The sequence below is a fragment of the Canis lupus genome, chromosome 1 (genome assembly GCF_048164855.1).
Source record: "Canis lupus baileyi chromosome 1, mCanLup2.hap1, whole genome shotgun sequence".
Taxonomy (NCBI): Eukaryota; Metazoa; Chordata; class Mammalia; order Carnivora; family Canidae; genus Canis; species Canis lupus.
This window is the reverse complement of record NC_132838.1, coordinates 100,694,190-100,720,914: the sequence shown is the minus strand read 5'-3', so window position 1 is coordinate 100,720,914 and position 26,725 is coordinate 100,694,190. Positions and strand designations below refer to the sequence as shown.

At 46.6% G+C, this 26,725-nt stretch overlaps 1 protein-coding gene and 1 long non-coding RNA gene across 7 annotated transcripts; both read left to right on the top strand.

Annotated features, from left to right (window-relative positions):
* The first annotated feature begins 280 nt into the window (after nucleotides 1-280).
* Nucleotides 281-13,132, top strand: ZNF8 (zinc finger protein 8). Of its 6 annotated transcripts, XM_072798836.1 has the most exons (5): nucleotides 290-468; nucleotides 1,102-1,237; nucleotides 5,640-5,766; nucleotides 6,068-6,163; nucleotides 9,027-13,132. In XM_072798836.1, the coding sequence occupies exons 3-5, from the start codon at nucleotides 5,733-5,735 to the stop codon at nucleotides 10,466-10,468; spliced, it is 1,572 nt and encodes a 523-aa protein (XP_072654937.1). In that variant the 5' UTR covers nucleotides 290-468; nucleotides 1,102-1,237; nucleotides 5,640-5,732; the 3' UTR covers nucleotides 10,469-13,132. The 6 variants fall into 6 exon arrangements, with proteins under 6 accessions (XP_072654227.1, XP_072657800.1, XP_072654937.1 ...); XM_072798126.1 differs by lacking the exon at nucleotides 1,102-1,237 and having other exon boundaries at nucleotides 281-468; XM_072801699.1 differs by lacking the exon at nucleotides 1,102-1,237 and having other exon boundaries at nucleotides 281-468; nucleotides 9,007-9,242.
* An 861-nt stretch (nucleotides 13,133-13,993) lies between these two features.
* LOC140630856 (uncharacterized) lies at nucleotides 13,994-25,906 on the top strand. The gene is made up of 3 exons (XR_012028561.1): nucleotides 13,994-14,419; nucleotides 21,364-21,453; nucleotides 23,804-25,906. It is a non-coding gene; the product is annotated as an uncharacterized lncRNA (long non-coding RNA).
* Nucleotides 25,907-26,725: the final 819 nt, after the last annotated feature.

Sequence of the window (26,725 nt, the reverse complement as noted above, 5' to 3'; positions counted from 1 at the left end):
TCACAGCCTCATCCCTTCGCAGCTCGTCGGCGCTCCCCTTCGTCCCGGGCATGGAGACACCCAGTTGCCCAGTACCTGGGAGAGCACCGCCCGCAGCTGCCCACCCAGCACCGCCTAGCCGGGTCTGCTGCAGGAGCGCCCCCAGTGGCCGGAGGCCAGACGGCTGGACGGTCCCATTGGCCCGAAACCAGAAGGCTCTCATTGGTGGAAGGCTCGACAGATAAAAGCTTCCATTGGTCAGGCCCTGCAGCGCGCCGCACGGTCTTCTGGGAGTTGTAGTCGCAGCGTCACCAGCGCGGCCGCCATTGTCCGGCGGGCGGAGAGCGGAGTGGTCCCTGAGGCTGGGGCTGCTATAGTGTTTACGGCCATTGCGGGCTACTGTCCTCGACCTGTCGGTCCAGGATGAACCCCGAAGAGGAACCGACTGCACTGGCGATGGCTACGGGGCTGCCAGCGGAATGGCTTCAGGTAACAATAATAATAATGATGGCAGCGGGCCGAGCGACTCCCACAGGTATTGAGCCTTTAAGCCTTCCCCGCTCCCTGAAGGCCGCCTGCTGTGTGATGGCTCACAGTAACTGGTGTCAGTGGAGCGCCGAGATGACAATATTAACAGAATAGAAATGCTCTAATTCATGGAGTCAGCAAACACCCACCGAGAGCCCTCCATCGCGTGGCCCCTGGCCCAACCTGAGGGTAAGAACTGGTCACCACGCACCGCATTAGTGTGGCGGGAGCGACTACCGGGGGCGCAGTGGGGCCCACTAGAACCCAGGATGGTCCCTGCTTGCAAGGCCACCTGGGCAGGTGCCTGATTCAAAGCTCGGCAATTCTAGACTGTGGTCTCCATAAAATGCTATCTCCATGTGGCAGGAACCAAAAATAATTGATAATTCCTGAAGGCCACGTCTTTGAAATTTTGCACATACTGTCTTTTGTTGTTTACAAGGATTTGCATTATTTTATTTTATTTTATTTTATTTATTTATTTTTTGGATTTGCATTATTTTAGATTGATAACCTTCAATTTGCATGTTTTCAGATAGTGTTATTGCAGATTTATTTTTTTTTTAAGATTTTATTTATTTATTCATGAGACAGGCAGAGCAGAGGGAGAAGCAGGCTCCATGCAGGGAGCCTGATGCGGGACTCCATCCGGGACTCCAGGATCACGCCCTAGGCCGAAGGCAGGCACTAAACCACTGAGCCACCCAGGGATCGCAGATTTCCATTAAATGTAACCACGCTTTAGTTTGCTTTTACTGTGGATGGGTGGGGCAGGAATGAGCCTTGTTAAAGTAAAACAGAGATGGATACTAATAAAAGCAGTCAAGGTATATTTTTTAAAGATTTTTATTTATTTATTCACGAGAGACACACAGAGAGAGGAAGAGACAGGCAGAGGGAGAAGCAGGCTCCATGCAGGGAGCCCGATGTGGGATCGGATACTGGGACTTCAGGATCAGCCCTGGGCCAAAGGCAGGTGCTAAACCACTGAGCCACCCAGGAATCCCCTCAGTCAAGATATTTTATTCAGAACCTTTTGGAATAGGAGAAAGAGACTTCATTACAGAATTGGACTCAATTCCAAATACAACAAGTAAAAGTGGGAATTTATACCTGGGGTTAGGGGTGGGTGTAATTCTTGCTAAACTAACAGGATCCTTTTATTATTATTATTATTATTATTATTATTATTATTATTATTATTATTTTAGAGAGAGCACAAGTGGAGGGAGAGAGAAAAGGAAAGAATCTCCAACGGACTCCATGCTGAGCACAGAGCCCAGTGTGGGGCTTGATATCATGACCCTGAGGTCATGACCTGAACCAAAACCAAGAGTTAGATGGATGCTTAACTGACTGAGCCACCCAGGTGCCCAATGACCTAACAGGATTCTTGCTGAAGTAGGCCAAGTGATCAGATAATGCCTGGAGGACTGTGGGGGATGAGGACTTTGAAAAGATATGACAGTGATCAGATATGGTGGGTGGGGATTTTGATTATACCAATTCTTTATGAATCTAAGTAATGCAAAATGGACACAGAAGCCTAGAGATTAAAAAAAAAAAAAAAAAGAAGAAGAAGAAGCCTAGAGATCAGGGCCTAGTTAAGAAGAGGGTTCAGAGGAGCCATACTCTCTCAAGGAGAGAGTCTTTGTCAACAGTAAGAGAAAGTATATTATCTGATGCTGTGTAACAACCCAGAACTTAGTGGCATAAAGCAACGATAAATATTACTTCAGTTTCTGATGACAGGAATCCTTGAATGATTTAGCTAGGGGTTCTGGCCTGGGTGCATGAAATTATGATTAATATGTCAATCTGGATTGTTGTCATATGGGACTTGAGTAGAGCTAGAAGATCCACCTCGGAGATGGCTAACACATGTTAGTAGAGCTAGAAGATCCACCTCGAGATGGCTAACTCATTGCCCATTTGGGCCTCTATGTGGAGCTGCTTGGCTGGCCTCACAACTTGTCATCTGGCTTTCCAAAGAGTGAGTGATTCAGGAGAGGGCAAGGTAGAAGCCCTAATGCATTATGTGCTCTGGGGTCAGAATTTATGCACTGTCATTTGCACAGTATCTATTGGTTATACAAGTCAAACCTGCACAGAATAGGAAGGGACTACACAACTAGACAAGGGCTGGGAGTCATTGGGGGTTGTCTTGGAGGCTGGCCACCACATAAGGCAAGGAAGTAGAGGGCTTTGAGGTCTAGTGTAAGCTCCCTGTGGCTACTATAACAGCACCACATATTTGGTGGCTTAAAGCAATGCACATTTATTCTTACAGTTCTGGGGGTAAGAAATTGGAAATCATTTTTACTGGACTGAAATCAAGATGTTGGCAGAGCCACCCTTCCTGTGGAGGAACTAGGGGAGAATCGGTTTCCTTACCTTTTCTAGCTATTATAGCTGTAGACTGTGTATTCTTTGGCTAATGGCCCTTTGTCAGTCTTCAAAGCCAGCAGTATGGCATCTTGCTTTAGTGGTCACATTGCCTTTTGTAGTCTATAGTTAAGTCTCCCTCCACCCTTCCCTTAGAAGGACATTTGTGATTGCATGTAGGGCCCACCTGATTTCCCCATCTTAAAATCCTTAATCACATTCACATTCCATTTATGGAACATTCACTGGTTCCAGAAACTAGGACCTGCGTATCTTTGGAGACCATTATTCAGTCAGCTATATCCAGGCTGAAAGAGGTCATCCTGATAGAAAGATGAGGAGACATTCAAATTTTAAGCAAGATGACTTGAGTTTGAAAAAAAAAAAATCATTCAGGCATCTTGGAGGTCAGGGTAGGAGAAATACTGAGAGCTAACTAGGATGTGGTGGGGGAGGTGGGTAGTGACCAGGTGCTGGCTCATGCCAGTGTGGTTTGGTCAGCCGTGGGAGAGTGTAAAGTAAAGGAGCCTGACAGCCCATACCTCCAGGCACCAATAGTGAAGAGCAAGAGGAGGGCTACAGGGGTCTGAGGTGAAGCAGCAGAGAGGGCCATGAAAAAGCAAGGAATGTTGGGCATCTGGGTGACTCAGTTGGTTAGGCTTCTGACTTTTAGCTCAGGTCATGATATCAGGTTCCTGGGATCTAGCCACATGTCAGGCTATACTCTGAGCAGGGAGTCTGCTTCTCTCTTTCTGGCCCCCACGACATCCTCACACTCTTTCTCAGGTAAATAAATAATCTAAAAAAAAAAGAAAAGAAAAAAAGGCAAGGAATGGTCTCCTGCTAGAATTTCAAGAGGAGACATGAAGTACTTGTGTACTCAGTGGACCTGATGCCTGGGCTGTCACTGACAACCCATGCAGGGTGGGTGATGGTTGAAGGGGCAGAGTGGGGGAGGCAGGAGGTACAGGGAGCATGTATCAAGGTTTGAGGACCTTCTGAGTGGGAGGTGAGGACATGGGGACAGGAACAGAGACCTCTGTTCCCAACCAAAGGGTTCTTCATACCTCCTGCACAACTTTTGTCAGAGCCATATGCCACCTATACTATGATTTCTTTAATATTTTAAAGTCTACTTGTGTTTTTCTTAAAAGAAAATACCCCTTGGTTAATGATGCTTAGCATCTTTTCATGTGCTTATTCGATATTGGTATATTTTATATTTTCTTTGAAGAAATACCTATTTAAATCCTTTGCTCATTTTAATTGGGTTGTTGCTATTATTGAGTTGTAAGAGGTATGTTTTCCAGATACAAGCCACTCATCAGATGTGTGATTTGCTATTGTTATCTCCCAGTATGTAGATGTCTTTTCTTTTTTTTTTAATTATTTTATTTTATTTTATTTTATTTATGATAGTCACACAGAGAGAGAGAGAGAGAGAGAGAGGCAGAGACACAGGCAGAGGGAGAAGCAGGCTCCATGCACCGGGGCCTGACGTGGGATTCGATCCTGGGTCTCCAGGATCGCGCCCTGGGCCAAAGGCAGGCGCTAAACCGCTGCGCCACCCAGGGATCCCCTATATAGATGTCTTTTCACTTATTTTTTTTCCATTTCACTTTATTGATAGTGTCCTTTGGAGCACAAAAGTTTTTAATTTTGATGAAATCCAACTTTACTTATTTTTCCTTTCATTGCTTGTGTTTTTGCTGTCATATCTAAGAATCATTTGCCAATCCAAGATTGTGAAGATTTATCACTATGCTTTCTTCTAAGGGTTTCATAGTTTTAGCTTTTATATTTTGTCTTTTATCCATTTTGAGTTAACTTTTTATTTGGTGAGGTAGGGGACCAACTTTATTCTTTCGCATGTTGTCCTGTAGAAAGTGTTTTACAGCCACTTATTCCCCATCACAGCCCCCAAGAAGTGATTCTTTGTAGACAAGAAAACAAGGAAGTAGAAATAAGTACCTGCTCAAGTATACTTCTTGAGGAAGAAGTGGCAGAGTCAAAACTCAGAGTTCAGAAATATCTAGCTTTTGACAGTGGCTACACCCAGCCCACAGAAGGGTTTGATTTGTGGGACATGTTTTAGATACATTACATCAACTTATAAAAATTTAAAGTGGTCAGTTAAAAATTTGAACAAATTTTCAGCTACTCACTAGAAATTCTACTCACTAGAAATCATATGAAGCTTATATTTCCCCATGTTCAGTTGGTTCTGAGTCTCAGCTGCCCCTTCAGACAGGGCTTATATTACCTGTCACCTTCAGTGTCGCCTCTCAAAAATTAAGTACCCTTGTAGGCTCTTAAAGTAGCCCATTTCAGTCACTAATGAGCCTGCCTGGTCCCTGAAAAGGTAGGTGAGTTTCTGACTCCCAACTGTAAACCTCTCTTTTCAGGGAGTCTAATAAACCTTTCTTTGAATGAATCAGAGGATTATTTAGTGTATCATTTAGATGTTACTGTGTAACAAACTATCCCGAAATTTAGTGGCTTAAACCAGTAGCCATTTCTTTAGCCCAAAGATCTGCACCTAAGATCAGTTGTCGATCAGCTGCAATTAGTTTTGATCTTGCTTGGATACTTTCACATGCCCCCAGTGAGACCTGACTCCTACTACTCAGAACATGCACTCTCTCAGGACACTGGCCTACCTGTCCTCTGCTTTTCCATTCCTCTTCCTCTTCCTGAGAGCACTGACAGAGACAGTCAAGCTGTCAAGAGTGTGTGTGATGTTTCAGGAGCCAGTGACTTTCCGGGATGTGGCTGTGGACTTCACCCAGGAAGAGTGGGGGCAGCTGGGCCCTGCCCAGAGGACCCTATACCGTGATGTGATGCTGGAGACCTTTGGGCATCTGCTCTCTCTGGGTAAGGCCTGCTTCCCAAGCTGATGATCAGTCTCCTACAGTGACTTATTCTTGATGGGTTTTAAGTCATAGGGCCTCTGATATGAGGACTTGACCTTGGGGTGGTGATCAGAGATCTTGCATTCTCACTCCCTTGTGGAACAAATGGGCAGGGGTTTTTTTGCCCTTTTCTGTCCCAGGGCAAAGGTTTCACCTTATTGTTAGATGTCCTCGTGCCCTATCAGGAGTCTAGGGCTGGATCTTGAGCTGGTTCTTTCTCTCTATAGCAGATCTGCACATTCTGTGTCTTTCCCTTTTTCCAGGGCCTGAGCTTCCAAAACCTGAAGTCATCTCCCAGCTGGAGCAAGGGGCTGAGCTATGGGCAGCAGAGAGAGAAATTGCCCAGGGCTACTGTCCAGGTGAGAAGCTGCCAAATGGGAATCCCTAATGGGAACAGCTCAAGAGGTGACTACAGATATGCTGCTTGGAAAGGGTGGTGTGTCAGTGTCCCAAGACCACCCAAAGATCCAGTGATCACAGAGAGAAAGAATATAGAGAAAAGTCAGTCAGCAAGGAGAAAAGGCAGATGGGATAAAGTCCAGAAACCAAGATTATAGAGTTTTCCAGTAGAATCACATGGGACATGCTTAGGTCCCCCAGCAGTAAGTTGTGACAATACATGAGAAATCTTAGCTACTAGGGAAGCTTATTAGAGGCTCAGTGCCAGGGGGTTTCACTGGGGGCTGGTCGTAGGCTGTGCCTGGCATAGACTAAGATTCCAGACTCCCAGGAGAAAGCGGGTATTAACCATAAACCGTATTGTTGGCACAGTTTGGGTATAGTGAGCCACTCATCATGGTGGTGGGAATACCCCTAAAACCCAAATTCTCACACCTAGCTGAGGGCCAATCTCAAAAGCTGGTCCTTCTAAAGATGGAAGGATGGTAGCCTCGGGCCTGCTCTGTTAGCTGTTTTCTGCACAGAATGTCTGTGCTCTGCTCCTGTACTCCCTGTTTTCCTCATCCTCCTCCCCATCTGCTTTTCTCCAGTGGTAAGAATATGACTTCTTCCTCCCTCTCATGTTCTCTCTCACCAGTCATTGAGTGGGCCCTTTCCACAGGCTCATTTCTTTTTCTTTTTCTTTTCCTTTTTCTTTTTCCTTTTTTTTTTTTTTTTAATTTTTATTTATTTATGATAGTCATACAGAGAGGCAGAGACATAGGCAGAGGGAGAGGGAGAAGCAGGCTCCATGCACCGGGAGCCCGACGTGGGATTCGATCCCGGGTCTCCAAGATCGCGCCCTGGGCCAAAGGCAGGCGCCAAACTGCTGCACCACCCAGGGTTCCCTCCTTTCTTTTTTTTTTTTTTAAGATTTCATATTTATTTATTTGAGAGAGAGAAAGAGGGAGAAGCAGGCAGGGCACCGAACATGGGGCTCAATCCCAGGATCACAACCTGAGCCAAAGGCAGACGCTTAACTGACTGAGCCACCTGGCACCCTTCTTTTTTTTTCAAGATGTTATTTAAGTAGTCTCTACACTTGATGTGGGGCTTGAACTAACAACCCTGAGATCAAGAGTCACATGCTCTACAGACTGGGCCAGCCAGGTGCCCCTCTACAGCATCATTTCTAATGTGTGAACTTGCCCTCCATCTTCTCCATTTTACTCTATAAATGTCCAGATTCTGTAAACCTCCACACTCTTATGTTCTCTTAGAAAAAAGGATTGTGTGGGATCCCTGGGTGGCGCAGCGGTTTGGCGCCTGCCTTTGGCCCAGGGCGCGATCCTGGAGACCCGGGATCGAATCCCACATCGGGCTCCCGGTGCATGGAGCCTGCTTCTCCCTCTGCCTGTGTCTCTGCCTCTCTCTCTCTGTGACTATCATGAATAAATAAATAAAATCTTTAAAAAAAAAAAAAAGAAAAAAAAAAAGAAAAAAGGATTGTGTTCCTTTGTACATATCTTGAGAAATGGGCTAGTGTAGCTCAAAAGGGTTTGTTTTTGGTTCCCCCTATTCCCCACAAAGCAGCCACTGCTGTATCCGGCTCAGCATTCCAGTAATGCCAAGGCTGATGGTTCTTATTCTTCTGGATTTTTCATGGGGTAATGGCATGGATGCAGCAGCTCTGGCCATCACATCTATGCTTCAGGGAGAGGGAGGTAGGAAGAATACTGACAGTCACATTTGTGTGTCTCCACCTTATTTTTTAAAGATTTTATTTATTTATTCATGAGAGACATAGAGAGAGAGAGGCAGAGACACAAGCAGAGGGAGAAGCAGGTGCCCTGCAGGGAGCCAGATGTGGGACTCCATCCCAGGACCCTGGGATCACCTCCTGAGCCAAAGGCAGACACCCAACCACTGGCCCACCCCAGGCATCCCTACATTTGTCCCCTTTTTTCAGAACTCCAGATTTTGTCCATTGAGGTCTCCTTAGTTAGGACTGGGTCAAATCTACATACCTTACCCCAGCCTCTATGGAGGCTGGAAGGAAGGCCTGCATTGTCATAATTGGCTTATATCTGTTACAATCCCTTCTCTGGACTGGTGCATTGGTACCCTGACAACATTGTAGTCAGGCTATGACTACAGGTTACATAGCCAGAGTAGTTACATAGCTTCTTAGCCTCCCAACAGAATGCCTCTGACACCACCTAGGGCTTTCTGACCTGCAGGAAATAACATGTACCTCCACAAGAGGGTATAGCCTATCATCCTAGGGCAGGGGTGAATCTGCAGTGGATGCAGAAGTACCATGTCTCCTCTGAGGCAAAAGATCCTGAAGTGCCCAACATGTTTGGCTTCTTCCAGCTCCAAACACAAAGTCTGCCAGCCTTTGATCTAGGCCAGTACCTGGGCCTATGGCAGATATTCAAGAGATTTTTGTTGAATGAATGAAAGTGTAAGGCTGTTTCTGCAGATGACGCACTTGGTATCAGCATAAGAGCAGAACAGATTTACTTGGAGGCAGGGGTAGTAAGGATGTAGACCCAGGGATCCCTGGGTGGCGCAGCGGTTTGGCGCCTGCCTTTGGCCCAGGGCGCGATCCTGGAGACCCGGGATCGAATCCCACGTCGGGCTCCCGGTGCATGGAGCCTGCTTCTCCCTCTGCCTGTGTCTCTGCCTCTCTCTCTCTCTCTGTGACTATCATAAATAAATAAAAATTTAAAAAAAAAAAAAAAAAAAAAAAAAAAGGATGTAGACCCAGTGAGTTGGGGGCCTGTTACCGTCTCTATGTTTTTTCCACCAACTCCCTCAGAGCTCTTGGTATTCTTTTAGGCCGGGAGCCTGGACCTGAAAGCCAAGTGCCACCCAAGGAGCATGTCCTTCCTGAGGTGGATCCATCCCACGTCACTGAAGGGGAAGGCTTCCTGAGGGATGCTCCCTGTCCCACCATACTGAGGGAAGACCGGGAATGTGAGGGCCAGGTAAAGTTGCCTGAGAAAGAACAGGATAATTTGAGGCAATTGGAATTTAACCTCAAAGAAGCGCCAATTCAAGATAAAAGCTATGAAAGCCTCAGACTTGGGGAAAATGGTGTCCTGAGCTCAAACCTAAATCCATTCCCAGAGATTTCTAGGATTGAGTATCTCTGTGCTTACAACTCACAGGTTATAAACTCGGAACGTAACTCAAGCTTAGTCAGTCAGCAGACAGGCTCCTCAGGAAAAGAGCCGTGTGACAGCAGTGACTGTAGTAGAACTTCCAGTCAGGCCATTCCAATTCTGGAACTCACACGAAGCCAGGTACAGGATAAACCCTACAAATGTACAGACTGCGGGAAGTCATTTAACCACAATGCTCATCTCACAGTGCATAAAAGGATTCACACGGGAGAAAGACCTTATATGTGCAAAGAATGTGGGAAAGCCTTCAGCCAGAACTCCTCCCTGGTTCAGCATGAGCGAATCCACACAGGAGACAAGCCCTATAAATGTGCTGAGTGTGGGAAGTCTTTCTGCCATAGCACACACCTTACAGTCCATCGGAGAATTCACACTGGAGAGAAACCCTATGAATGTCAGGACTGTGGACGGGCCTTCAACCAGAATTCATCCCTGGGCCGGCATAAGCGGACACACACCGGAGAGAAGCCATACACTTGTAGTGTGTGTGGGAAATCCTTCTCACGGACCACTTGCCTGTTCTTGCATCTGAGGACACACACAGAGGAGAGGCCATATGAGTGCAACCACTGTGGGAAGGGCTTCAGGCACAGCTCCTCTCTGGCCCAGCATCAGCGAAAGCATGCTGGGGAGAAGCCATACGAGTGCCGCCAGAGGCTAATCTTTGAGCAGACACCAGCTCTAACAAAACATGAGTGGGCAGAAGCCCTTGGCTGTGACCCACCTCTGAATCCAGATGAGAGAGCCCACCGGAGCGACAGGCCATTTAAGTGTAATCATTGTGGGAAGTGTTTTATTCAGAGCTCGCACCTCATCCGACACCAGATAACTCACACCAGAGAGGAGCCCCAGGGACGGAATCGGCGACGGCTTGAGCAGTCCTTTGGCCGGACCTCACAGCTTGGCCGCCATCAGCACACACACTCAAGCGAGAGCCCTGGGGGTGGGACAAAGGCAGGACAGCCTGCAAGCCAGGCCCTTGCCTTGTTTGACATCCATGAAATCATGCAAGAGAAAAACCCAGTTCATGTTATCGGGGTTGAAGAGTCTTCTATGGGTGCTTCTGTATTATTTGACGTTAGAGAATCCTCATAGGAGAGAAACTACATATGATTTTTGGAACCGCAGGTACAAAAATGTGGTAGATCCACATAGTATGTTCATCGAAAGGAGGACTGGGGGTAGAAATGTCTAAGGTGACCTCTGATTTCTTAAGGAAGTGGTGCTTCGCAATACCTGAGATTCGTAGTTCTCAGATCGGTCAAGCCCAGTGCCCCCTTTAACCACAGGTGTTTTGTGCCATTCCCTATACTACAAAATGAATTCACAGGTAATATAACCTATACACGTGTAGTGTAAAAAATCGAAAAATGGCCGCTTTTTTAAAAGCATAATTAAAAGTAATTTATGGTAGAGTAATGTGTACTCAGTTGGTGTGGTATTTCTCCATATGACTGTGTGGGCCATTATGCATGGACACCTGGGGTGGGCTGTTGTCATCTGGTATATGGGGTATAATGTTGGCCATGAAAATATTGTGAGGGGCATTCCTGTATGGGATGTGATTTTCTTAAGTGGTGACTAACTCTTGCAAAAGTTTGGAACAAAACAAGATACTATTATTTCATTTCTGGAATATTCTGTATAAAATTCTAAGCATGCAGGAGTTAATTTGTGTTTATATGTGAAGCTGACTTAGGATCTCAGTTCATACATTACACTCTGGTTGTTTCACACATACATACATACATGGTCCACAGGGGCCAGTTCTGTACTTCATAGTCATTAGAACACACTTGGTACCCACCACATAAGCCCAGATCAAATGACAAAAAAGCCCCCGTGAAATTCTACTACATTCTCTTGGGGTGTCACAGCTCCTACTGAAAGCCATTACCTTGAAATTGTCAGTGTTGCTTAAGCCAGACGTTCTCAATCAGGATGGATTTGTCCTCCAGGAGACATCTGGTGATGTCTGGAGACGTTGTTGGTTGTCATAACTGGCAGAACAGAGGGGTGCCACTTGGCAGCTAGTGGGTGGAAAATGCTGCTAAACATCCTATAATGCCCAAGATAGCCCCCTTAACAAGGAATTATCTAGCCACAAATATGCCAAGGTAGGGAAATCATGCCCAGCACTACAGCCAACGTTTTCCAGATTAGGTGAGGGCTCTACTAACAACCCTAAACCTTTGATTTTAACAAATGATATCATTAATTGATTTAAACATAAATGTTTTCTGGTGATTTTTTTACTGTTTTGCAACATTCCTAATTGGTGTGAGAAAAGGAAGAGAATCTACTTATTTTTCTGAGTGATGCAAATTTTAGCATTTTTATCATGGACATTGTAAAACATGAATAAGCCCCACTTTTGACCATTTCTCCTCACTGCTGTGTGGGGTACAGATTTGGGAATGTTCTACCTATCAGTAGTGCTTTTTGGGGTAGGGGACACCCAATGGTAACTTGCTGGTTCCAGACAGCTCTAGAAGCCAGGCCTGCAATTGTCCCTTTACCTCCACCTCAGCCCCCATAATGGCAGCTCCTGAGGGTCATGTTTCCCCAGTCTCAGAGGCTGAGGTTACAGTGGCCTTGGTGGGTAAGCTGGGAGCAAGCTTGTCACTTGCCTTCCTCTCCAGGCAACAGAGATCTTTACAAATTTTTCTATTTCTCATTTCAGGTCGCATTTCCTAGGCATAATATCCCTACTGATAGTCTTACAGATGTTTTGAAACAAAGGTAGATGAACTCCTCAGGGGAGGTTACTATAAACTACAGAGGACATGATTTTATAAGTATAAAAGTAATGTAAATTCTTTACCGCAAATGTGGAAGATGCACAAAAGTAAAATTTAATTCCTCATACTTCCACTATCCAGAGATGGTCATTACCATTAAGATTTTAATTTTCCTATAATTTTTTCTTAAAAATACATGTATACATATAGTGTACACTAGGTCTTAGGCGCACAAAAAATGTATAGTATTGTTATGTTTAGAAAATTGGAATCCTTTCTAGTTCTCTTGTAACACATGTTTCTTACTATATTTTGAGCATTTTCCTCTGCCAATGAATTTCATGTAGCTTTTTAAATTACCTTTCAGGAAGATTGTAACAGTGTGACCACCTAGCATTTTATCAGCCTTGACTTTTATCCAAAAGGGGGGAAGGATTTCCTATACATTTCCAGGGGAAGTATAAATTGATACAGGCTCTGTGAAGGGCAACTTACTAGTTGCTATCTAAAATTACAAAGACACAAACTCTTTGTCTCAGTAAACCTGTTGCTGGGAGTGAATCCAATAGATTTATTTGTATGTTGTAGACTATTTGTACATGGTTTCCCTATGGTATTGATTTAAGAAGTAAAAAATTTGTAAACAACCTTAGTGTCCACCATGGGGAACTGGGTTAGTGATTTGTGCTGGAATGGAGAACTACACAGCTTTAAAAATGGGGACTGTCTATGTGATAATATGGGAAAGAGCTCCAAGATACATTGTTAAATGAAAAGGTATAAAACAGTGTGTAAAGTATGTTTCCATTTGTGTAAAAAATTTTTTTGGTCACACACAGACAAACACAATCTCCTAAGGGTACAAAGTAACAAGGCATACTGGTTGCTCTTGGGGAGGAGAACTGGGAGGAAAGGGATGAGGAATAATTTTCATTCTATATCTTTTGATATTTTTGGAATTTTGAAACATGTAAAAGTATTAACAGTTCAAAAAATAAATTTAAATTAAAAATCTCAACTCTTGCAAATTAAAGTTTGATAGTTGGTTTCATTGTTCTCTGTCATGCACCCCCCGCCACACACACAGGCACACACTAAATTCGTAGCCATAGTTGTTCTTATATAGGCACACATGTTTGACGATTGAGTTAATGGAACCAGTTAAGTGTAAAATAGCTTTGACTCCATGAATTTTCCTCCAAGCTATAAATTAGCACATAAATTTTAGTAGTAAATAAGTTTTCAAGTTATTTCATTAAAGTCCCTGTATCAGCCCAAATTATGAGAGTCCACACAACACATGAATTGTGGCCAACAGCCAAGTTGCCCATTTTCAGTATCGCCTTGTACATCTTCAGAGATACTCAAGTCGTTTGTGCATAAGGTAACTGAGGAGAATTCCTCATCCAGTCTGAAGAGCAGTCTCCCATAAATTTCTTGTAAGGAGACCCAAGGTGAATATCTTCCAGACGTTCCAAGTTGTCTAGCATGGTAGTCACTAGCCACATGTAGCTATTTAAATGTAATTTTAAATTCACCCAAAATTAAAACAATTGAATTCCTCATGTGAATAACCACATTTAAACTGCTCACTAGTTACATTTTCCTCATCTCTAGAAAGTTCTTTTGCACAATGCTGGTCGAAGGTAAGTGGCTGAGAGGATTAACTAATGTGAGAAAGCCTGCACACGAGGCGGTGGCCGGGTGCAGTGCGTGTTTTTTTATTGGGTTTTGAATAAAAGACGAAAACAAAAAGGTAGGACGTCATTGGAAGAAATTAGCATATAGGCTGAAGTAGGTAATCGTGTGGTTTCCTGGGTAGGCAGAAGAATGTACTGGATCTTAGAGGAAATCTGATGAAGCTTTACAGGAAACGGTGCGTGTGTGTGTGGGGGGGAATTTCCCCGACTATACATAGCCAGACATGTGTGGGTGTACGTGCGTGTGCGAAGAGAAAAGGGTACGCTGTATATTTAAAAGTACATAGCCTACGCGTGTAGCTGACTGGTCCTACGCTCCAGCGGCGCAGAGCAACCAGGTTCCTACGCTCCCTCCCTGGTGCCGGGCGCCATTTGGACTCCTTTTCCCAGAAGGCTGTTGACCCTATGCTTGGCCGGTTTCCAGCACGCATCGGGCAGGGCTCTCTGGGAGAATATCCCGAGCTCAGCGCGGGCCACCGGCGGAAGAGCAGACCGGAAGTGTCTTTGGCTATTGTACTCACGTCGACGGCTGGTGGCGCCATTCCCGCTCTGTGAGGGGTTGGCTGCGGTGATGAGTCTGCTGTTCCGGCGGCGTGGTGGCTTATGTGAGTGTGAGGGACGACGAGGCCCACGTGTGCATGCCATGGTAGTGACTGAGTGGCCGAATGGGGCCCAGAAGGGAGCGCGGCCCTGGGGTGGGGGACGGGAGAGAGGAAGAACAGTGGGCGCGCGCACATGCCGGGGGATGTGAGGAAGAGACCAGTGCGTGCCCGTGAGACCTCAGCTGTGTATGGCCAAATGTGACACTGCACGTGTGCGCGTCAGAGAGGAGAGGTGTTTTGCATGTGAGTTACCACCTGTGTGTGCATGAGCCCTTAAGTGTGTGAGAGGGGCCCAGTCCGTCCGTTCTTGTGTGTGCAGGTGTAACAGGTTGTGCATGTGGCTGAATGTGTCACCACATGTACGTTTCAGGGGGAAGGGTATCCTGCATGCAAGACACCACCTGTGTGTGCAGATGAGACCTCAGGTGTGTGTGTATGTGGGGGGGGGGCAGTGTGTCGGAGCCTGTGTGTGCAAGTGTGACCTCAGGTATGTGCATTTGCCTGAATGTATTACTGCTTGTGCATGTCAGAAGGGAAGAGTGTATTGCACATCTGACACCATCTGTGTATGCAGATGAGACCTCAGGTGTGTGTGAGTGGTCAGGTGTGTCACCATGCATGTTTGTGGGGAAGGGGTGTTTTGAATGTGTGACACCTCCTTTGTGTCTGCAGGCATGACCTCAAGTGTGTGCCTATGGCCTCTACCCCTTAGTTATCACTCCCTGTTCCCCTTTTCTCCAGCCCCTGGCAACCAGTAATCTACTTTCTTTTAATTTTCTCTGTTCTGGATATGTGATATAAATGGGATCAAACAATATGTGGCTTTTTTGTGTTTGGCTTTTTTCACTGAACATAATGTTTTTAAAGTCCATGTTGGGCCATGTATCAGTACTTTATTCATTTTTATAGCTGAATAATGTTCCATTTTGTTAATATACCACGTTTGTTTACCTGAATAATGCTGCTGTGAACACTCACAGATTTTTGTGTGGACATATATTTTCAGTTTGGAGGAGGGAGGCATTTGGGTCTGTCCCAGGGAAGTACTTGTGTATGGCCACACCTGCTCCCTGTTGCTTTTGCTTACCCAGTAGTATTTCATTTCTAGAATCCTAGCCCTGAGCCCCCAAGTGAAAGCCAGGAGCCTGACTGCTATATGGGAGTAGATGGGAGGAGGCAGTGGCTTTGGGAACTGGAATCCAGCCCTGCAAGAGTCATCTACAATTTGAGATCTGTCTGAGACTAAGACCACATGCCCCCTATCTGTGGTCAAGCTGCTGTGGTCAAGCAGCCCAGAGACAGCAGAGTGGCAGGCAATGGATCTTGAGGAGCCGGTGAGGCACATGGCAGAGTGGTGGTGGTAGGGCTGGACATGTTCAGAAACCAGATCTTCCTCAAAACATGCCCTTCTCCTCCTGCCTTCACTGTTCTGCCATCCTCAGTCTAATCAAGACTACCATCTCCTCACAGATCTCCTGCCTTCCCTTGCCCCCTCTATTGCTCTCTATACTGCCCTGAAGGGGTCTTTAAATCCTGAACAGTGAAGCTATGTCCCCCTTAAACCTTCCATCCCTGCCCTGGTTGTCACAGCAGAGTTGGCAAACTCTCCCTTTAAATACCAGGTAGCGGGGTACCTGAGTGGCTCATTGGGGGGCACCTGGGTGGCTCAGTGCTTGAGCTTCTGCCTTTGAATCAGGCTGTGCTCCTGGGGTTCTGGAATCAAGTCCCGCATTGGGCTCCCCACAAGGAGTCTGCTGCTGCCTCTGCCTGTGTCTCTGCCTCTCTCTCTCTGTGTCTCTCATGAATAAATAAATAAAATCTTAAAAAAAAAATTAAAAAAACCCCACACCAGGTAGCAAGTGTTTTCAGCTTTGTACGCTAAGAGGCAAAACCAAAGATGTCAGGTAGATACTTACCTAATGAGAGAAATTTTTTCACATATTTTTTCCGCATGAAATCCAGAACTTTATCAAATGCTAATATCTGAATTTCATGTACCATTAATCTTCTGATGATTTTTCCCTCCCAACCACTTAAAAATGGAAAAACTATTCTTAGCTCACACTCTGTATAGCAATGGGTTTGCTGACCCCTGATTTGACCAAATCTACAATTCTTCCCATGCCTTCTGGGTCTGCCCGTTTCCAGGCTTCACCTACAGCTCTCCCTTTGCCCATGCCCCTGGCCACTGAATAACATTTAAGCTTAGATATTACCTCAGAGGACCTCCCTGACCACCTGATCCAAAACAGGTGCCACACATATCTACATTATGCTTTTCAGCACTTTACTACATTTGAAGACTTTATACTTGCTCCCATTCATCATAGACTGTAAGTTCATGATGTGGTACACAGTCTCCATGGAGTATTTGGTAAATGAATGAATGAACAAACACCCTCTGCAAAAGGTACTATTGCCCAGTTTTACAGATAGAAAGCCCAGGCTTAGATGAATTGAGCAACCCAAGGTCACCCAGCAGAGAGTGGTAAGGGGATTTGATCCAAATTCTGACAGACTCCACTTATCCCTCATGCTCACTGTTTACAGCCTAGGAATGACACTGGGAGGAAGGTGTGGGCACTGGGTACATCAGGACCCCAGGGATCAGCTCTCCACTCTCACCCTTGTGTGTGTTGGAGGTTGGGGGGTGCAAAACGTCCCATGTCAGTCCTTCACTCCTGGGAGTCTGATAGGACCTGAATTCAGGACAGCTGGGACTATTGCTTTTCCCTCAGAGCATTTGCCTACCTGGTATCTCACTTTGTCCCCAAACAATCCCTGTGGAGGCATCCTGGCAGGTGTCTGCTGCCAGCAATGTCTGTAAACCTGATAGTATTGGGCTGAGACCTCAGACTGTTACACAGCATATAATTTACTTTGTATGAAGTTCAAGAATAGGCACAACTTACGTGCTGTTTGAAGTCCCAGCAGCAGTCAGTCACGCTGGGGCTTCCACCTTCCTGGAAGAGGTGCCTGACGGGGGCTGTCTGTGATGCTGAAAGTCCTAGTACTGAGCTGTCTGAAATGGTAGCTAAGAGCCACATGGAGATATTAAAAATGTGAATCAGTTAAACTTCAAATTATACATCCAGTATCTCAGTCACACCACCTGTGTATCTACTGTTCAGGAGCCACATGGAGCTGATGGCTGCCAATTGGACAGTATAGCTTCACATTTTCATCCTCACAGAAAGTTCTAGAGCTTAATCTGGACAGTGCCTATACAGGTGTGTGCATTGGTCAAAACTCATTGAGCTGAGCACTCATACATCTATTAAAAATATATCTTTTTGATGGGGCAGCCCCGGTGGCTCAGTGGTTTAGCGCCACCTTTGGCCTGGGGCATGGTCCTGAAGACCCGGGATTGAGTCCCACATCGGGCTCCCTGCATGGGGCCTGCTTCTCCCTCTGCCTGTGTCTCTGCCTCTCTCTCTCCTTGTCTCTGTGTCTCTCATGAATAAATAAATAAAATCTTTGAAAAAATAAAAATAAAAAAATACATTTTTGAAAGCAGACTCAAGTCTGACTTCCTGAGTTTAGATTCTCACCCATCACTTGCTTTACACCTTTGATTTAACCTGTGACCCTCTCCTCACCTGTATAACAGGGTGATGATAGTACCTCTTTTTCCTTGTATTAGGAAACTTGGCCAGAATTGCACAGCAAGCCTTGAGAAGTCTGCACCCTGGGGTGGCATGGAGCTGCAGCACCGGCAGCTATAGCTGCCCACAGGGACTCATGGATAGTTCTGTTTTAGAGGCAGGGTTCTGAGGTCCAGCCTCCAAGCATCAAATCAGAGGACTGCTTCTTGTGGAGCCCTGAGCTCAGTGACCTTCTACCCAGCTTGGGAGCCAGGATGGGATGGAGGGTATAAAGGTGGTGTGGCTTCTGGCAGCAAGGACACCATGAGGTGTTCCTATATTATATTTCATTTCACAAAGACCTTCTGAGACATAACACCATCCATCCTCCTGGGGACCCAGGAAGAAATGGGCTCAGAGCAGGGATATGGCTAGTTAGTGCAACATAGTGGCACATAGTAGAGCCACAGGTCAGAGCTTCCTACTCCCAAGTATTTGTCATCCTCTGGGTCATCCTGGATCCGTGGTGGCTGTGTAGACCCCTTTACGAGAGCCCGGGTGGGCTGTCACATCCCCAGACTGATTCTGGGAGGTGTGGGACCCTCTGTCTGTCCATGTGGATACTGCTTTCTCCATAGGATTCACTATCTGGGCTGGTCATAGGTGGGAACAAGAGTAGGGGTGCTTCACTGCAGAAGCTCAACTCAAGCAAGCATCTTGCTCTTCAGTACATTAGTTTCCTTCCTGCAAAATAGGTCTGGTAGTGTTGATCCTAACTATCCCTCAGAGGGACAGAATAAGGATCAAGCAAGGTGATGTAAGATGTCCACACCATGCCTAGCATGTAGTAAGTGTTGGGTGCTATGGTTCTGCCAATCCCTGGGAGGTAATCAGGAGGGAGCAGGCCCAGGTGGTTGGTGTAGGAGGAAATACCTATGGGAGGGTCTGGGGTGGGGGGGCCCTGGAAAGAGTCTAGTGGCTGGCAAGGGTAGAGATGTGAGATGAGGGGACTTTGGGGTGTGGGTCTCGAGCCTGAGGGCAGATCTGGCCTCTCTCACATCCCCTCTCCTCCTCCAGCTCTTCCTTCTCAGTAGAGCATCAAGGAAGACAAGCCCAAGGCCCACAATACTGCATTCCCAACAGATGTTTTCCACGTGAGTTTTCAAAAATGCCAGCAGTCTCATCAGACATACTCCTTTCTATTCTTCCTTCTGTGGTACTTCTACACCTTGGCACTGGAATGGAGCCACAGCCCCCAAGGAAAATGAGTCCTGGGGCAAGGCCCCTTCCTCTGTCCTGGCCACTCCTCCTCCTCTTCCTCTTCTTCCTTCTCTCTTCACTGCAGGGTGGGGCTTAGTGACCCTGTCAATTTAGGGGACCTTGGAGGAAATCCTGGCCTGGACCAATCTGGGACATAGGCTCTTTATGGTCACCCTGCTTATCAGCAAATATCCAAGGAAAGGACAGAGCAGGGCCTGTCATATGCAGACACCTGGAAGATATTAATGGGCAAATGAGCGAATGGTGGCACTGAGCAGCATTTAGAAAGGTGGTTAGGGGCTTTGGGTGTTAATGGTAAGTAGTTACTCAGAAATTGATGTTGCGGGCAGCCCTGGTGGCCCAGCGGTTTAGCGCCACCTTCAGCCCAAGGCCTGATCCTGGAGATCCACGATCTAGTCCCACGTCAGGCTCCCCACAAGGAGCCTGCTTCTCCCTCTGCCTGTGTCTCTGCCTCTCTCACTCTGTGTCTCTCATGAATAAATAAATAAAATCTCTTTAAAAAAAAAAAAAGAAATTGATGTTGCTTGCTGACAGACTCTTTCTTCATGGAGTCTGCAAGGAGACAGCAACACACAAGCAGAGGGATTGTTGCCACAGCCTAGGGGTGCTGCTGTGGAGCAAAAAGTCCAGGTTGGGGACACTTACTGGTCCCAGAGCATATGTGGCTGGTGTTGGGTGCCATCCCATCCTCCAGGCCTCCCCTGCCCAGCCCTAAAGAGGATGCAGACCATGCAGGTGTGACAGATGGCTTTATGGGGGGCTGACAGGGGCCATCCAGCTGTTTCTCTGGGGGCCACAAAGCTGAGTGCTTTGGGAAGTGATGAGGAATTACTATGTCTTTTTTTTTTTTTTTTTTTGGAATTACTATGTCTTAATCTGCTCAGGCTCCTGTAACAAAATATGGTAAACTGTGTGTGAACTTAATCAACAAATTTATTCCTCGGGATCCCTGGGTGGCGCAGCGGTTTGGCGCCTGCCTTTGGCCCAGGGCGCGATCCTGGAGACTCGGGATCGAATCCCACGTCAGGCTCCCGGTACATGGAGCCTGCTTCTCCCTCTGCCTGTGTCTCTGCCTCTCTCTCTCTCTCTCTGTGTGACTATCATAAATAAATAAAAAATAAAAAAAAAACATTTATTCCTCATAGTTTTGGAGACTAGAAGTCCAAGATGAGGGTGTCAGCAAGGCTGAGTTCCAGTGAGAGCTCTCTTCATGACTTGCAGACAAGCTGTCTTCTCTCTGTGTCCTCACACACTGGGGAGAGAGCCAAGGCGAGAGCACACCTTTGGTCTCTCCCTCTTCTTATGAGGGCATTAGGCCCATCATGGGGCCCGATCCTCATGACCTCATCTAAACCTAACCCCACCCCCTCCAAAAGGCTCCACTTTTTTTTTTTTTTCAAAAGGCTCCACTTTTAAACACCTTTATACTGAGGGATAAAGCTTTAACAGGAATTTGGCAAAGACACAATTATTCCAGTGGGACCACAGCACTCAGTGTCAAGGTGATAATAGTGCCACTCACAACATGAGCCACACCCCTTACCCCATAACAATCAAGTGTTCTCAGAACATTCAATCTTGCTATTCCCCATGGGGCTGGGCTGGTCAGACAGGGCCCATGGTTGAGCCAGTGCATGTGGGATGTTTCAGAAGCCAGTGACATTTAAGGATGTGGCCGTAGACTTCATACAGGAGGAATGGGGGCTGCTGGACCCCACGCAGAGGATCCTGTACTATGACGTGATGTTGACGAACTACAGCAACTCGGTGTCCCTGGGTGAGGCCTTCCTGTCACCTTTTTATCCATGTCCCATGTGTGTATTTCCATGTGTGCTCACACATACATGTGTATATTTATCCCCTGCCTTGTCCCCAGCAACCCACACCCAGGTATGTCCTTGCTCTGATGTGTGTCCCCCACTTGGATCCCGTCTGTACAGAGTGGACGCCCCACCCCACATCACCACAGAGAGACCTCTCCCATGCCTGAGGCACACACACTGCACTATTGGGCCTGTTGGGGCCTGGCTGGGTTGTGGCAACAGCGTCAACACTTCCCTCCTACTTTATATCTATGGGCAGGTCTTCACGATTGCAAACCAGATATGATCTCCAAGCTGGAGCAGCGGGAAGACCCCTGGATTATGGAGAAAGATATCCTGAGAGGTCCAGGTGAGTGAAATAAGATTCTATCAGATCGGTATTTTTTTGAAAGATTTTTATTTATTTATTCATGAGAGACACACACACACACACACAGAGGCAGAGACATAGGCAGAGGGAGAAGCAGGCTCTGTGCAGGGAGCCAGATGTGGGACTTGATCCCAGGACTCCAAAATCACACCCTGGGCCAAAGGCAGGCAGGCACTAAACTGCTGAGCCACCCAGGGATCCCCAGATCAGGTATTTTTTAAAGTTAATCTTTTCCCCCAGCTTTTTTAAAGGTATAATTGACAGATAAAAATTGTACATATTTAAAGTATACAACATGGTATTTTGATATACATTATGAAATGGTCACTATCAAGCTAATTTATATATCCATCAACTCACAGAGTTGTGATGTTTCTTTCTGTAGTGAGAACGCTTCCAATCAACTCTTAGGAAATTTGAGGTATACAATACAGTATCGTAACTACAGTCATGATGCTTCAGATCAGTTTATTTCTCCTCCTGGGAAAAGGAGGTGCAATATACATCAAACAGAAAGGATCTAGTAGTTGCAAGAGCCTGAAAACACCTGACAGTCATTTAGTAGTCACTTCCCCGGACCTGCCAGCCACCAATCTGCTTTCTGTCTCTATGATTTGCTTGTTCTGACCTTTCAGATAAATGAAGTTTATATAAATGTATTCATATAAATTCATTTCTTTTTCTTTTTTAAAAAAGATTGTATTTATTTATTAATGAGAGATACAAAGAGAGTCAGAGATAGAGAGAAGCAGGCTCCATGTAGGGAGCCCGACATGGGACTGGATCCCGGGTCTCCAGGATCACACCCTGGGCCGAAAGCAGGCACCAAACTGCTGAGCCACCCAGGCATCCCAAATTCATTTATTTTTCATATAGATATATGTCATGTTATGTGTATCCTTTTTGTCTGGCTTCTTATTTATTTATTTATTTATTTATTTATTTATTTATTTATTTTTGTCTGGCTTCTAACCTCTGGGAACAGTGCTCTATGCACATTCATGTCCAGATTTTTTGGACATTCTGTTTGACCAGGCCCTGTTGCAGTAAGTGTTTGGTTATAAAACAATCCCAATGGCAGCTGACAGGTGGGGTGACTCTCAGCCTTGGCCCATGCCTATCTGTGTTCCATTCTACCCCTTCCTTGCCCATTGTGCAGAAGAGGGTTGACAGCAGATATGAGGTCACCATTCTTCAAAAGGCCTGATACAGGGCTGGCCTTTGGCTGGTGTCTGGAAACTTGGATCGTGGGAAGATTCCCACCATTCCCTGAATGATAAGAGTGGTTCACTGCATGTAAGCAATTTGTACAAATAGTGTGATTTATACCAAATGCCTACTTTCCTTCTGGGAGTCTGAAATTTTGGTACATGCTACGTAGTGGGTGCATATGTGGCCAGCCCCTAGTAAAACCCTGGGCACTGAGTCTCTAACAAACTGTAGACGACACTTTATGTGTCAGAATCCAGTGCTAGAGGGGTTTGGCGTGTGCTGTGTGGCTCCACTGGGAGAGGACTCTGCCCCCTGTGCCTTCTCCCTTTGCTGGTTTTGCCCAGTGTCCTTTTGCTCTAATCAGTCACAGCCATGAGTATGACTCTGTTGAGTCCTGTAAGTCCTAGGGAATCACCAAGGCTGTAGAGATCTTCTGGACTGATCCACTCTTCTGTCCTTATCTGCAGGAGTACCATTGAAAGCCATGGGTCTGCACTGTCCCAGTGTGACTGCTGAGGTTCTGTCCATCCCTCATAGATTGGCAGTGCACATTCAGGTTAGGGCTTGAGAATGTTTCTTTGCTTATTTTTCAGACTCAGAGCCTAGGCACTAAGGTGCATGGCTGCCTCTAAAGAAAGCTCTTCTTCCTCAAGAGCAGATAACAATGGGATTCACAGGGCAGGATTTCTGGCACACCATCCAGAGAAGTCACAGAGCATGAGGGCCAGGTGGCAGAAAGACAATGCCAAGCAGTGACACTCGGCAAGGGGAAGAAAAGCCCAGACTGGAGCCTTGCTAGAACCTTCTCCTGGAACCCATTCCTCATTGAGCATGGGGGCAATTCCCCAAGGGCTCAAGCTTCCACGAGCTATGTTGGCAAGAAGGGCCTTGCCTGTGTTTCAGTCCTAGATCAGGGGCACCCCTGCCAAGGAGAAAGTGTATGGAGGCCCTTAGTTCCTTTCCAGACCTTCGTCACCCACAAGGAACTCACAGTAGGGAGGACACATTGGAGTGTGGTGGGTGGGAAGATGCCTTTGGCAAGAATGCATGCTCTGTGGTTTATCAACAGATTCCCATTATTTTTTTTTATTTTATGTATTTATTTATTTATTTTCAGATTCCCATTAAATGGAAGCCCTACACGGGCAAGGAGTGTGGGAAGGCCTTTGGACAGAGCGCACATCTTGTTCAACACCAGAGAATCCACACTAGTGAGAAGCCAAATACATGCCAGGAGTGTGGACAGGCCTTCAGCAAGAACTCGACCCTTGTTAAGCACTAGCACATCCACACAGGTGAGAAGCCCTATGCGTGCAGCCACTGCCACAAGCGCTTCTGAGAGAACCCATCCCTGGCCAAACACCAGCGGGTGCACACAAGTGAGAAGCTGTAAACCTGTGGTGACTGTGGGCATGCCTTTAGTCAGAGCACTCACCTCATGCAGCACCAGCAAGTCCACACTGGGGAGAAGCCGTTCCTCTGTTGTGAGTGTGGCAGAGCCTTTGCTGACGCCCCAGCCCTCCTGATCCACCACAGGACCCACTCAGGAGAGAGGCCTTATGAGTGCCACAAGTGCTGCAAGGCGTTCAACCTCAGCTCCTCCCTGGCTGAGCATGAGCACTACCACATAGGAGAGAAGCCATACATATGCCAGGAATGTGGGAAATGTGGGAAAACCTTCAACCAGAGCTCATCCCTCAGCAAGCACCTGAGGACATACACAGGTGAGAAGCCATACACATGCAGGGATTGTGGCCGTGTGCTTTCAGCCAGAGGTCCTCCCTGGCCAGACACCAGCAGGTGCACACTGGTGAGCAGCCCTACACGTGTAGAGAATAGGAAGACTTTCAGCCAGGCCTCTTACCTGACCCAGCACCTCAAGATTCATAGTAGTGAGAAACCATTCATATGTGGTGAATGTAGGAAACCCTTTGGGGATTCTTCAGCCCTGGTCCTGCACCAGCAGATGCACACGAGCGAGAGGCCCTACCCCTGTGGAAAATGCGGGAAGACCTTCAGCCAGAGCAAGTTCCTTACCCAGCACAAGAGGATCCACCCTGGGGAGAAGCCCTTTGTGTGTGGCAACTGTGGCAGGGCCTTTGTGCAGAGCTCCTCCCCCACCCTCCACCTCAGGACATACACCAGGGAGAAGCTCTACAAGTGCAATGAGTGTGACAAGGCTTACATCCAGATGTCACCCTTCACTGAGCACTACAGGGTGCACAGAGGGGAGTGGCCCTATGTGTGCAATCTATACAGCAAAGCCTTCAGCCACAGCACACACCTCATGTAGCACCAGCACATCCATGCGTGTGCCAAGCCCTTCATATGTGGCCTGTGTCAGAAAACCTTCCATGAGTCTACGGCCCTCATTTTGCATCAGAGGATTCACACTGGACAAAAGCCCTTTGAATGTCATAAATGTGAGAAAGTCTTCAGCTGGAGCAGATCTGTGGCCCAGCATCAGAAAATTCATTCCCAGGGGACACCATGTGAGGGCAGTGAGTATCAGAAAACCCTCAGCAACTCTTTGGTTTTCATCTATCAGTGAACTGGGGATATGCCAAACATGGCAGAGACCTTCTGTCTGTCCTTGGTGTGGTGTTCTTCATCTGGCAGAGGGCCCTCTGAATGTCAGGAACTCAGGACCAGTGCAGAGCAGCCCCCTTGCTCATCATACGCCTCTCTGCAGTGTCACCCAGTTGGGTGAGAAAGCCAGAGTGAGCCTTAAAGGGGAGCAACAGCCCCTCCCATTCTCCATCATACAGGCTCCCACAGAAGTCCACCAGATGGTGGGAGAGATCCACAGGTTGGACGGTTTCAGCAAGCCTGAAAGAGCTTGTTCCAGTTTTGCCAAGCAAAAATGAAAACAAACAAACAAAAACAAACCTTAAAGATGCTTTTTGGGGGGGCAGGTGGGTGGCTCAGTCAGTTGAGTCTGACTCTTAGTTTTGGTTCTGGTCATAATCTCGGAGTTCAGAGATTGAGCTCCGCAGCGGGGATTCTGCTTCCCCTCTCTCTCCTTCTACCCCTGTCCCCCCCCCCGCCCCCCCCCCCACTGCTCATGAGCTCACTCTCTCTAAAATGAGTAAATAAATCTTTAAAAAACAAAGATGCTTTTTCAGTTGTTTGTGCCTTGTGTTAACTCAGGCCATATGGTTTTGGGTTATGTGGTTTTGTTTTGCTCCTCTGCCAGAAAGTAAAGTTTATAATGTTGAAATGTGCTGTGTCATAAAGTCGTGGTTTTTAAAAAGACTGTGTGTCATTCATCAGCTTCAGCATGAGGACTTCATTAAAATCAGTTGAGCCAGTGACATTTATGTAAGACTTTAGCACTTCATAAGCATTTACATACATTGTTTTGTTTATTCTCCTCAGCAGCCCTGAAATGCAGATATTTTTATCCCCACTTCATAGACAAGGAGCTGAGGTTTTTAAAAAAATATTTATTTATTTATATATTTAGGGAGAGGTGGAGGAGAAAGAATCCCAAGCAGACTCCTCATTGAGCATGAGCCCCATGCAGGGCATGATCTTATGATCCAGATATGACCTGAGCTGAACACAAGAGTTGGATGCTTAACTGCATCATCCAGGTGCCCCAAGGAGCTGAGATTTTGAGAGGTTAAACCACTTGCCTGAGGCCCCTAGCGAGAAGCCACTCATATTTCAAGATGAAAATACTAGAGTTGGGGATCCCTGGGTGGCGCAGTGGTTTGGCGCCTGCCTTTGGCCCAGGGCGCGATCCTGGAGACCCGGGATCGAATCCCACATCGGGCTCCTGGTGCATGGAGCCTGCTTCTCCCTCTGCCTGTGTCTCTGCCTCTCTCTCCTCTCTCTCTCTCTGTGACTATCATAAATAAATAAAAATTAAAAAAAAAAAAGAAAATACTAGAGTTGGCATATAGGGACAGAGTGGCAATAATCCCTCCATCCTTTTCAGCATATGCCAGGGGCATTTACTGTAAAGAGGCAGCTCTAGAATGTAATGTCCTTGAAGAAGCAGGTTGAGCCATCTGGCTGACTTAGGGAAAGATGA

Coding starts and splice junctions, on each gene's coding strand:
- ZNF8 (XM_072798126.1), top strand. CDS start 403: ATGAACCCCGAAGAGGAACCGACTGCACTGGCGATGGCTACGGGGCTG. Junction 469..5,639: donor TGCCAGCGGAATGGCTTCAG/GTAACAATAATA, acceptor GTGATGTTTCAG/GAGCCAGTGACTTTCCGGGA. Junction 5,767..6,067: donor TGGGCATCTGCTCTCTCTGG/GTAAGGCCTGCT, acceptor CCCTTTTTCCAG/GGCCTGAGCTTCCAAAACCT.